Raw genomic sequence first — 13,472 nt, 5'->3', positions numbered from 1 at the left:
TTGCCCAAGGTGCAAGTATTACTCAGAATGCCCCGCTTGTGGCGGACTCATACTTTGCATTTTGCAGGGTTCTGTGAGTATGATAAGGAACTGTGTGAATGTTTTATGTGTAGGTTGCATCTTGGCTAGCTCTAAAAATGCCTGGAGTTGGGGTCATAGGCTTCCAGGATGTGGGTTAGTAGGGAATTAAAGAGAGCTGTGGAAAAGGAGGGGAGAACTCTATATGTTGACCCAAGAATCTTGGAGGAAGAGCAGGATAAAATGTAAGAGACAAGAAACCAATGGCATCCATACAATCCATTCTTTCGTGCCTTCGCCTATGGATTGTCCTCAAGAGTGACCCCTTGTCTGAAAAATGGGACTGTATACAGCAAAGGAAGATCTGAATGGACAAAAAAAAATGATTCCTCTAACAAAGGAAAGCAGTTTAGCTGTGGCTTAGGGGAGGAAAGTTGTGTCCCAAGGAGATCAGAAGGGCCATACAGTTTCAAAATATGTCCATCAAGCTCAGCCTTCTATCTGTGATGGTTGCCAGCAACAGATGCCCCTAAGGCTTCCATAAACTTCATGGCAAAAATATTCAATAGGGAAACATACTGTATTTGACAGCTGCAGTCACCCATGGGCCTAGTGTTGAACTCCTGATGTGTTTGCCTAGCTGCCATTTACCTCAAATGACCATCAAACAGCTGGACAGTGATGGTGGTGGCAAAGTTTCATTTCCTTCTCTTGTGGGGACTTTTGCATCTGTGCAGTAAGTGATACGATTCTACCTCAGGTCATGGATGGTATGGTCAGGTAATTAAATTACATGAGGGAGGAAGTATGTCTCCCATAAGACTGTGACAAAATGTGCATGGATAAAATGTTGATAATATGGACATCAATAAACATCAAACAGATGTTTTTTTCAGACAGTGTTTATCATTGCCAGCTGACTGATAGATTTGCTCATCGTTTATGTGATTGGCCACTGAGCAGTATGCAATAACTATTGGTTTGTGGAGGAGGCAGCAGGGGGAAAGTAGGGATTCCATTGGGCTGTGTTAGAATATACATGAGTGAAACTGCCAATTGAACTATATGGTACCGTCTGAATCCATGAAAAGTAGCATAACAAACAGGCTCAACGTGTTCACAAACAGCCAAACTGATTGACAAAAGTTCATCACTGGTGAACAGCTTGTAAGGTGAATCAGTGAGTGTGTGAGCAACCTGGGCCATTTTCAGATGGCTTACCTGCACCCGGGACGTCACGCCACGTTTCGGATCATGCCGGGGAAAACGTGAAATATCGCGTTTTCTCGCACCAGTTTTGCACGATGTCGCGCAAAACTCGCGCAAGAAAACGCGATATTTCGCGTTTTCCCCGGCACGATCCGAAACGTAGCATGACGTCCCGGGTGCAGGTAAGCCATCTGGAAACGGCCCTGAGATGCACCCTCCTACCAAAGCTTCCAAACAAAGCATGGTGAAGACAGCCATCCCATCATCTCGAGTTAATTCCTAGCCTTTGGAAATCAGAGGTATCTGGCCCTGCAATGTGCCAGTTCTACATTCTTTGCTATCATGGCTATTAATAAAATGTTCATAGAGTAGTCCTTCAGCTATTTATATAATCCTTTTAAAAATTACTTATGGTAGTGGCAATAAGTTCCACAAGTTAGTTATTATGTGTATGAGATGTTCGTAGTAACAAATCCTGGGGCAATTTGCATGTGTGAATCAAATAAAAATGTTGCTAGTATACAGAAATGGAGAGTGAGAAAAAGGGGATGCCCCCCCCCCCGGTACTCAGAAGAGTCCTCCTATTTCTATCAGGTAGTATTCTGGATGATCCTACCTCCATATTGAAACCACAAGCCTTCCCAGGTAGACAGGGAGAGGTTCTGGTGTGTGTGTTTTTGGGAAGGGGGCACAACTGCAATCAGATCTTATTTGCCTGAGGCACAACTTTTTCTGCAAGTAGACAGTGGTTTATGCTACATTATTTCTTGCTTCTAATGTCTCTCTTAAGAATATCATATAGAGCTATGTTTCAAGCTGTGGACAACTCCTAGCCAAACCTCCAGGGAGCGTCCTTTCCCTATGGAATGGCCCTTTCTTCGTGGTCTGCAAAAATAGCAATAAGTCTGTGCTACAGTCCATAACTCAGCGTCTAGAAAAAGTGATGCTGAGGTGCTGGCATGTCTGAAAATACTATAATCTAGTTTGAAAGCCTTCTTCCTCATTCCATGAAGCATGGATATTCTCTATTGTTACTCCAAGGTCATTCTCATCTGTTCTTAACTCATTTGGTCCTAGGTAAAGTTCTGCAATGAAAAAAGAAAACAAAGTGTGTCTTGGCACAAATTAATCCCCGCTAGACAGCCTGTGTTTGGAACAGCAACTATGCCTTTCCTAATTTGCATGTAATTAATATTAGTTGCAGAGTTTATTTTTGCATAACTTGACAGTCAAAAGCTAAGAATGGGGGCCAGGAATGGCACATGTGGCCGTGTGGGGACAGGAATCTGCATCCAGAACAAGTGTACACAGCAGAAATGGGTCATGCAATCTGGTAGTTCTTCTCTACAACATCAAGAACTGGAAAATGAAACCTGAAAATAAAATCCAAGCACATTCAGAGGAGTCCACATTCTGCTTAATGTATCAGATTCTTTGCTGCTCTAGAGGGGTAACTGTGTGAAGGTGTCACAAGACTCCTGCTCCAGTGTGTGCATGGACATGCGTTAATTAATGCCAATGTCCCTGGATGTGACGAAGGGCTTAATTTGAGGTAGGGCTAATCCCCCATATCTATTTTCATCACCATCCTTAGGACGTGAAGAGAAATAGAGAGAGGAAGGCTTCTGAGAAGATCTTTGTTTAGCTCAAAGATCTCAGGGTCAAACCACACAAGACAAAATATACTCGAATTACATAGGTAATTCGAGTGTATTTTGTAATTTGAGTGTATTTGAGCGTAATTTGAGTGTATTTTGTCTCCTGTGGTTTGACCCTCAGTTCACCCACACATCGGCAATCAGTGGCCTTCCTGGTTGGTGAGGGTGACCCTGTGGAGTCCCAGCACCTCCCCTTTTAGAACTTAATCACTGGGCGTTGGAAAATGTGAAGGGGAATCGAGCAGGGACTGGAAGAAAGCAGCCTGGCTTGCTGAAACATGATCTCAACCAGGGTTTTTTTTCAGCTGGAGCGCAGTGGAATGGAGTTCTGGAACCTCATGAAAATGGCCACGCTAAGCGGCGTGGAGGGCAATCTAAACTCCCCTCTGTCTGGAGATCAGGGGCCGGGGCCACCAGGCATGTGACCATTTTCTCCGAGGGCAGCCCACTGAGTTCCACCATCTCTTTGACCAGAAAAAAGCCCTGATCTCAACATTCACTGGTATTCTGACTGGATGAACTTTAAGGGTATGATTTTTCTCCTAGAGAGTCTGCTTCCAACTGCATGGCTCAGTGATAGAGCATCTCCTTTGCACACAGATAATCTCAGGTTCATCCCTGACATCTCCAGGATCAGGTAGCAGGAGATGTGAAAACCTGAGAACCTGGAAAGCCAATGCCGGTCAGGGTAGCCAATACTTACCTTGATAGACCAATGGTCTGACTCACTATTAAGGCAACTGTGGTCATAAAATTTCTATCCTCTCATGGCTGTGAAGATACCCTCTGAAGTCTGTGGGTGAAGTCTCAGAAGACAAAGAGGCATCTGAGTAAGATTTCCAGTGATTGGGGATGGGGTGTGGTTCCAGTGGCTGAAAAATGGTCCACTAAACTGGACACGGTTGGGGATTCCTGACTCACTTGTTTCATCTTGGGCTAAGTAACAGTTAAAACAATGACTCGGGTCATATGCACATATGAAGGTGCATTATATTGAATCAAGGTCCATACTGTTTATTCAGACTGGCAACAGTTATCTAAGATATCAGGTTGTGATCTTTTCCATCACCCACCATCTGATTCTTTTAGCTGGAGAGGCCAGGGACTGAACCTGGAACCTTCTGCATGCCAAGCAGATGATCTACCACTAAGCCACGGCCCCTCCCAGTATTTGTCTCTGGTGGAGTTCATTATTTCATGAAGAACTGCAAGGCTCTACAATGCCCTTTTTAAAAAAGGGAGAGAAGGTTTGCCATTGTGTGATGATAACTTCAAAATGGCAACTGCTGGATCATTTGGCGAGGGATTTTAGTGCAGGGAGAGAGCAACTGCTTTGCATACTGAAGGCTATAGCTTTGATTCCCCAGCATCTCCACTTAAAATATCTTGGCTAGCAGGTATGTTGGGGAACACCACTTGAGAACCTGGAATGCTGCTGGCAGTTGGTACTGATCTAGATGCACCCATGAGGTCTGACTCGGTATAAGGCAGCCTCTGAAGCGTATATGATTGTGCACATGAGCCCGCAGAGGAGGGCTGAGAAGGTCTGGTGGCAGGTGTGGTGTCCTGGTGTAAAAGAGAAACGGTCAGCCTTCTCAGGTCCAAGACTCACCTTTTACTTGTCTTGGAGGAAGCTTCTATTTTTTAAAAAAACTAATGTTGTTTCCCCCCTTTGAAATGTGGCATTCTGGAGCCTCTGTACTGCCCTTTTCAGCATACAAGCACATAGCTTCCTCTGTAAAATAAAGGAGTGAAAAGGAAAGAAGTCCACCTTCCATGCATTAGGGGGGTGAGAGCGTGTTGCTCCAGTGGTTGATACAGTATGAAGAACAATGAGTATGCTCTTTTTTCCTGTTATTTGAAAAGGCTCCATAGCCTATATTTCACTTGCAACTTAGATGTCTTGCATACAACAGGACTATATGAGCCGTGATTATAAGTCTGATCCTGTGCATTTTCCTCCTGTGTTCAGCAGGGTGCATTCTAAAGGCAGTGCTCATGAAACTGCAGCCGGGTCTGTGCAGAAAACATGCCAGTAAACCTAATAAAGAAAAACAAGCTGTAGTTTAGAAACACACAATTATTTTATTTAAAAAACCATAGAGTTTGGTCAGGACAGGGGGCTATGCTTCATACTGCTAGATCTGGGACTACATTGATCAAGGCAGGAAATGATGGAGCTAAAAAGATTGGGGTTGGACTATAGTTTTTTCTTCCTGAAAAAGAGGCTGGAGGCATTCATCTGCACTGGAAGCTTTTGTGAGTGAGTTGGACAAATACTTAGTTGGCTGTGTTAGGAGGGGCTCTTACCGATGTCCAAGCAAGAGGGAAAAGGGAGACGGTCTCTGAAAACAGAGTTGCCAGCCGTTCCTGCTCACCCTGCTCCTGTACATACAGCAGCAGGCTGACATATAGCCACTTAGAAGGCAATATTTTTCCTAGTATGCAAGTAAATTATGCATTTTTAGGAACTGCTGCTGGTGACGGAGTGGGTGGGGGGAGGATTTGACCCATAAGGACACAGGCAATGACTCGAGCAGCCTCTGTAAACAGGATGAACTGACCGAACAATGGGGTCTGGGGCCAGATGCCTAGCCTGTTGCTAAACCAAACTACCTTTGCCTTGCCAAGGAGACTGGATATTGAGTTTGCAGCTATGGAAGTGGCAGTGGGAATACTGGGTCTCCTGGTCCCACATTGGCTACCCCCAGGATATAAAAGAGTGGTAGGGATGCACTTTGTAAATGAACACCCCCCCCCCCCAATTACTGCAGGTAATTTTTATTTATTTATTTAACTTCATTTGTACCCTGCCTTTCCCTCCAGTGGGGACCCAAAGTGGCATATGCCATTCTTGTCTTTCGCATTTCATCCTCTCGATAACCCTAGGAGGTAGGCTAGGCTGAGTACGTATGAGCAGCCTGGAGTGGAGAGTGCCCTCAAGTCATAGCTGACTTATGGCGACCCCTGGTGGGGTTAGATCACCCGAAAAACTTCCAGGGCAGAGTGGAGGTTTGAACCTGGGTTGCTTGGATCCTAGTCTGATACTCTAACCACTACACCACATTGGCTCTTTTAAGAAGTAACAGATATGTCAGTTCAAACTGAAGGGACAGGCCAGAATCAGCAAACTAAATCATAAAGATGCCTTTGCGTCCAGACACTATATACTCCAAGAGTCCTTAAAGAGATCCAGTGTTAAACTGTCAATCTTATGACTTACCACTAAAATCACCCCCCCCACATATTTTTAAAGCTTGAGTCGTGTGTGTTTGCTTTTATAATATCTATCCCTCCTCCTGAAAAATCTATCAAACTATAAGAATTTTTTTTAAAAAAATAAAAAACAGATATTTACACTAAAACAATTAATACATATAAATAACAACAACAACAACAACAACAACAACAGCGCTTATATACCACTCTTCTAGACAGATTCGTGCCCCACTCAGAGCAGTGAACAAACTTAGTGTTATCATTATCCCCATAATACAATTGAGAAGCTGGGGCTGAGAGGAGTGGCTTACCTAAGGCTACTTGGCACTAGAGGGATTTGAACCACCAAAGTACTGATTTGCAACCCAACTACTTAACTCCTAATGAATGAGCAGATAAAGCAAAAACAAATATATAATGATTACTACCAAAAATATTAAACCAACAGAAGAACATGCCTTACTGAGGTAGAATCAGCCTGGCTTCTGGCAAGGGAAGTCTTGTCTTTCGAAACTTTTAAAAAGTCTCACCAAACATACTGACAGGGGGACTTCAGTAGTCACTGTGTAGTTGGATTTCTAAAAAGTGTTTGATAGTATCCCTGACCAAAGGCTCTTGAGTTAATTTACCAATCATGGAGCAATAGAATGTCTTGTTACAGATTGGTAATGAGTTACAGATCAGAAAGCAGAGGGCATTCTCTGTAGTGCAGAGAAGGAAGCAGTGAGGTCCCCGAAAGAGCGGTATTAGGATTAGTGCTATCTGATAAATAGAGTTGGAGCAGCCAAGTTTGCGGCCAACATGATATCATTCAAGCTGGTGAAAACCCAAGTGAATATCAAAGAGCTCTAAAAGCATCTCTTCAGATTAGGCAAAAGGGTAACAAAATAGCAAATGAGATTCAATATAAATAAGAGCAATGCAAAGGTATTACACATTGAGGCAAAATATCCAGACAAGAGATCCTTGGATGATGTTGGCTAGCTCAATGAAGCCATTAACTCAGTGCTTAGTGGAGGTGGAAAAGCCAAATTCTATGTTAAGGATTATTAGGAAAGGGATTGAGACTAAAAGGGATTGAGACTATGATAATACCTTTGCATACGTCTATGGTGTGGCCTCATTTGGAATGCCATAGACAGTTCATAGTCATACCATCTCAAAAAGGATATTATAGAGCTGGAAAAGGAAAGTGCAGAAAAGCACAATGAAAGTATCAATGAAATCAAGGAATTGGAGCACCTTTCCTACAAGGAAAAGCTAACTAGATTGGGGCTTTTAAAACTAGGGGGCAGGAATGAAAGGGACATTATTGAGGTTTATGAACTTCTGCCTGATTGGAGAAAAACTCCCTGAATTTATCATTCACTGAACTTAATTGGCAATAAACTCAGCACAGAGAAAAGGGATGTCTTTTCTCATACAATACACATGACATTCAGTGCCACAGGACATAGTGATCTCCACTAGTTTAGATGGCTTTAAAAGGAGATTACACGCATCTGTCATCATTGGTTTATTAGTGAGAAATTAATGGGCCCTCCATTTCAGAGGCCACGTGAACCAAAGAATGGGGAAAACCTATTGCTCCCATGCCCAGCTTATGCGCTTCTTAGCGATCTCTGGTTGATCTCTGTGCAGAAACAGGATGCTGGATGAGATAGAACGTCTTTGCCCTGATTTGCAAGGCTTTCCTTATATTCTTTGCAGCTTTATCGAGCCAATGAAATTGACCACTATTGTCCCATGAATCATTATGAGCTGGTAGCTGCAGTACCATCTTCAGGCCATCTTCCATCATCATCATTGTCCTCGTCCTCGTTGTCATCATTATTATTATATTTATATCCCACCCTCTCCGCAAGCGGGCTCAGGGCAGGTCACAACAGAAGATAAAATATACAAGATAAAATCACAATAAATTAACACAGCTTTCTAATAAAACACCTGCTCACCGTATAAAAACCATATAACATCTGATGGAGGTGGGGGTGCGGCTTAACCATGTGTGGTCGCGCATATATGGGGGGTACATGGTCAATGCCCCCTACAGACATAGAGGAGACCAGGAGAGAGGCTCATTTGGTGGAAACCCTGATGGCCTCAACCACAGGCCTGGCAGAACATCTCCATCTTACAGGCCTGCCTGAAGGAGACAAGATCTTGGCAGACCCAGGTGTTATCAGACAGAGAGTTCCACCACGTCAGGGCCAGGACCGAAAAGGCCCTGGCCCTGGTTGAGGCCAATCGAGCCTCCCTGGGGCCAGGGACCACCAGTAGGTGCTTACCGGCTGATCTCAGCACCCTCTGGGGAGTATATGGGAAGAGACGGTCCCTCAGGCATGCTGGTCCCAGTCCGTTTAGGGCTTTATAGGTTAATACGAAAACCTTGAATCTGATCCAGAACTCCACGGGAAGCCAGTGTAGCTGCTGCAGAACTGGAGTTATATGAAAGGCACACCCATCAGGACATGGGCAGCAGCGTTCTGGACCAGCTGTAATGTCCAGGTCAGACTTAAGGGAAGCCCTGTGTACAGCGAGTTACAGTAATCCAATCTGGAGAGGACTGTTGCATGGATCACTGTTTCCAGGTCACGGGTCAAGAGACAGGGAGGAAGCTGCCTGGCCTGCCGAAGATGGAAAAAAGCAGACTGGGCAACTGCTGTGACCTGGTCCTCCATTGATAAAGAGGAGACCAGCATCACGCCAAGACTTCTGACTGGCAAAACGGGCACAAGTGGTGCGCCATCGAAGGCCAGAAGCTGGATCCCCCCCTCCAACGTCCCATGACCTAAGTATAGGACCTCCATCTTCATGGGATTTACAACACAATGGAGGGCAGCCAGCAGGTGATTCTTCAGGCAAATTGTCACTATGGTACAGAGGTGGTACAGGTACAGGCAGTACTCCTATGGAGTCTTGCTGGTGATCTGAGTCCTTCAGAGCTTCAAAATGACTATTTCAGCCCCCTCCCCACTCCTGAAGAATGTTATAGAATAGGACCCATATCTACAGAGACAACGGCCTGTGAGATTTTGATCTAGAAAGTCTTACAATATGAGCTCTACAATCTCAATTTTTATTGGCAGATGAAATACAAACAGGAGGTCAGCACTGAGTCCATAGTTCTGTATGGAGATAATTTATATAGAGGTTAAGAGCTGGGATTCCTAGGTTTTCTGGGAGGAGAGGGATTACTTTAATTAAGGCTGGCTTTTGGTGTCCAGGATAGCAGATGGCACTTCTTACGGCCAATTCATGTGCCTATTTACTACTTGGGGTCTCTTCATTTGGTGGCTTTCAGTCTCCAGCATTGGAATGGACATTGGCTGATATGGAAGCTGGTGGCGGTGGTGATCAGAGTGTGATAATTGATTCACAGATGCAAGTTGACATTTTGCTCAATGAGTGGTAAATATGCATATGTGAACTGGCCATTAATGCTGATCATTTCTATTTGTCTGTCTGTCTAGACAACTGATGCCTTTTTTTGGTTAGATCAATCATCTGAATGCATCTACTTCGGATATATTGATTTATTTACTTTATTTATACCCTGCCTTTCACCCCAGTGGGGATGGCTTACATTGTTCCGCTCTCCTTCATTTTTATCTCACAACAACTCTGTGGGGTAAGTTAGTTATGATTGGCTCAAGGTCACCCAGCGAGCTTCCATAGGAACGAGGGGGTTCAAACCCGGGTCTCCCAGATCCTAGTTCAACATTCCAGCCACTACACAACACTGGCAGTGTGGATTATTTATTTTAAAAATAAAAAGAATTAATTAAATGGCGACTGGTGCCGTGGTTCACTCGTAGATCATCTGCTTAGCATGCAAAAGCTCCCCGGTTCAATCCCCAGCATCTCCAAATGATCGAGTAGTAGGTGATGTGAATGGCAGATGGATCAGTGCTCTGACTCAGTGGATGGCAGCTTCATGTGTATTCCTGCCACTTGGACATATTTTTCTTGCTCAGGCAGTTTGGATCCAGTACTTTTCTCTCCCAACAAGTTTTGACCCCAGCAAGCAAGACCCAAACAGCCTTTGCTCAACTGGGTGCTGCTCTAGGAATCTCTATTGCTAATATTCATTTATAATATTAATAGCTATATTTGTGTCCTCCTTTTCCTCCAAGGAGCGCAAGGTATGGTAAGTGATTTCCCCTTCTGTGTGTAGCAGACTGGGTGGCAAATGGTCCAGCGTGGTGCAGTGGTGGTCAAAGCAACACTCTAACTAGGATCTTCCTGGCTCTGCCATGGACGCTTGCTGGGTGACTTGGGGCCAGTTACAGTCTCTCAACATAGCCCACCTCACAGGGTTGTTGTGAGGATAAAAATGGAGGAGAAGAGAATGATGTAAACAATTTTGGGTTTGCATTGGGGAGAAAGCAGGGTATCACGGAAGGAAAAAAGAAAAGACAGACAGACAGACAGACAGACAGACAGACAGACAGACAGACAGAGAAAGACAGACAGACAGACAGACAGACAAAGAAAGAAAGAAAGAAAGAAAAAGAAAGAAAGAAAGAAAGAAAGAACTCATGCAGTTAAGGAGGGCAATTACAGCACTATCTGTCCATGTCTAAGTAAGTCCCGCAGCATTCAGTGGTGCTTACTCCCAGGTAAGTATGCATAGGATTGCATCCTCAGAGACAAAATGATGTTTTCAATTTATTCAGGACTCTTCTATATGGTGCTAGGTACTCAAGAGAGATGATACCTAATAAATCTACCTGCAAGATTAAATCTTTTGCATCTACTCTGCAAAGGTTCCATAAGACTTAAGAGTCCGAGTTTGCATTTAACATACCTAGATGGAAAATACCAAACTTTGTCAGAGCAACATTTTTGTATCTATGGGTACGAAGGGGGTAGAAATGAATTTATGGTACAGTTATTTTATATTGTACCCTACAGAATATTTGCGCAGCTGAGTTCTGAAAGATGTTCTTGATAACTACTCTGAACTGAAGGACACTGATTCATTTTTTTCTTTTGATCCATGAACTGGCTAAATACATTACTTAAAGGGTGTCTTTGCCTTGGCAACCTCTAAGCTTTGCTATAAATTTGTTCCATCGATTTTTGTTCCTTACCAGAGACCATTTCTTATAGTACATCTAAGTCTAGTTTAATCTGAGTTTGGCCTCAGCTGATGTTTCTCATCCCAGAGTACTTGCTGCTGGTCTATTTTTTTCTGTTAAAGACTATATTGAGACTTTTGTAATGACTTTTAATTTTAAACAAATAAGCATGATTGGCTGTTCCAAAGAATGGGGAACACATACAAGAGTTTGAACCCAGGGCTCCACTGACTCACACTGGCCCTCAGGAGTTGCTCAGGTTGAATCCCACTCAGCCTTTGCTTCATTGATCCGTTTATCATTGGAAGTATAGAATAATAATGCTTCACATTTGTATAGCGCTTTCAAGCATTCAAAGCACTTCTCATATACTATTTGTAGCACAGTGGTTCGGCTGTGAATCGGCACTCTACTGGTTCAAATTCCACTACTGCCATGAGCTCAGTAGGTGGCCTTGGATAAGCCACTCCTCTCAGCCCCAACTTCCTAGCTGTATTGTGGGGATAATAATAACACTAACTTGTTCACTGCTCTGGGTGAGGCACTAATCTGTCTAGAAGAGTGGTATATAAGTGCAGTTATTATTATGATAATAACTAATAATAATAACATTCTATTTATATACCGCCTTTCAAGATGACCCACTTAGAGCGGTTTACAAAGTATGTCATTATTATCCCCACAACAAAACACCCTGTGAGGTGGGTGGAGCTGAGAGAGCTCCTAGAAGCTATGACTGACCCAAAGTCACCCAGCTGGCTTCAAGTGGAGGAGTGGGGAATCAAACCCAGTTCTCCAGATTAGAGTCCCGCACTCTTAACCACTATGCCAAACTGGTGATGATGGTGATGATGATGTAACCCTACAGCAACCTTGTAGGGTGGGCCAATATTATTGTGGCTAGGAGATGACAAGTGATGTCCCTAAGGTCACCTAGTGAATTCATGGCAGAGGTGATATTTGAACCAGGGACCTCCCAAATCACAGTTCATTCTCTTAGCCAATGCATGATACTGACGCTGCACAAAAGGCTGTGTTTTATGTCTGCCATTTTAAATTAACTTCTTTTCTATCAAAATGTTTTAGGTCTGGTTTCAAAATGCCCGAGCCAAATTCCGACGGAACCTTTTACGTCAAGAGAACACAGGGGTGGACAAGACGTCTGACTCCACGCTCCAAGCCGGCACACCGTCAGGCCCTGCCTCTGAAATCTCCAATGCCTCCATGAGCCCTTCCAGCACCCCCACCACCTTAACGGACTTGACTAACCCCAGTATGCCATCTGTCACTTCTGTCTTGACGTCAGTGCCGGGGAGCCTGGAAGTCCATGAATCCCGGAGCCCTTCACAGACGACTCTGACAAATCTTTTCTGATGACTCTTTCTCCAAATAATTTCTTTAAAAAAGGAATTATTCTTAGTTGAATTCCAAGTGTATTGTGAATAGAGGCTTTTCACAGCTGGGCTAGCCACAGCATAGGGTCTTTCCAGGAAGTCAAAAGGCCGCTTTGTTCTGGTCTGAGAATCGTGACGGACTAAGGAATAACTTGGAAGTGCTACCTGCCACACAACATTTGTGTCAATGTACAGTTTTGTGGACTGGGCAAGGGAAACAGCAATTAATTTAAGTTGGCTAAAGCTTCTGTAATTTTCAAAGACTGCCATGTGCCTTATATACTGGTATCCCATCCTTCGGATCACATGTCCCCCTCCCCACCCTTTCCCTCCTTTCTCCTTTCTGTATATTTATGACCAGGGCAAAGAAAAAAAAAGAGAAAATGTTAATAAGAGTTTGTTACTTTGAATTAGTCCTAAGCCCCTTCATTGGTTGTTCTGATGTTTTAGAATTTAAAAAGTGAAAAGTCTGTTCGGCTATCAGAATTTGTAAAAATCTAACCAGTAATAAAACCACTTACGGAAACTACCACATGCTGGTTGCAGTTGTGAAGGCCAGGGATGCCTGAAGTGGGGGGTCTGATCCATTAAGGGGGAGCACCAGAATCTTCTCATCCCGTGATAGGGCAGGGGAGAAGTGATCGAAGAGGGGGGGGGCCTCAGGGGAACTGGCACTTTCCAGATTTTCCTGCTGCATCACGGAAGTAAAAACATTGGTATCTTTGTTAGTGAATGAAGATCACCATAATAGGCATACATATATTCACTGTTTTTAGTTGTTTTTCTGAACCATCAAAGCAACCAACACACAAAAACACCCCTTCACAATGCAATTAATACAGCAGTAGGATTAAAATACGGCATCCAAAGTACTCAGCGAAGCAGCTGCA

At 43.8% G+C, this 13,472-nt stretch overlaps 1 protein-coding gene across 2 annotated transcripts in view; it reads left to right on the top strand.

Moving 5' to 3' along the window:
• Positions 1-13,044, top strand: part of LHX2 (LIM homeobox 2) — a 29,108-nt gene extending 16,064 nt beyond the window's left edge. For both annotated transcript variants that reach the window (XM_054998253.1, XM_054998252.1), the window contains one exon: positions 12,275-13,044. In XM_054998253.1, the coding sequence (XP_054854228.1) occupies positions 12,275-12,562 (288 nt within the window). In that variant the 3' untranslated portion in view covers positions 12,563-13,044. The remainder of the gene's footprint in view (positions 1-12,274) is intronic.
• Positions 13,045-13,472: the final 428 nt, after the last annotated feature.

This window comes from Eublepharis macularius, chromosome 14 (assembly GCF_028583425.1).
Source record: "Eublepharis macularius isolate TG4126 chromosome 14, MPM_Emac_v1.0, whole genome shotgun sequence".
In the NCBI taxonomy this organism is placed as follows: domain Eukaryota; kingdom Metazoa; phylum Chordata; class Lepidosauria; order Squamata; family Eublepharidae; genus Eublepharis; species Eublepharis macularius.
Note: the sequence above shows the minus strand (reverse complement) of the source record. Positions and strands in the feature narration are given on the sequence as shown.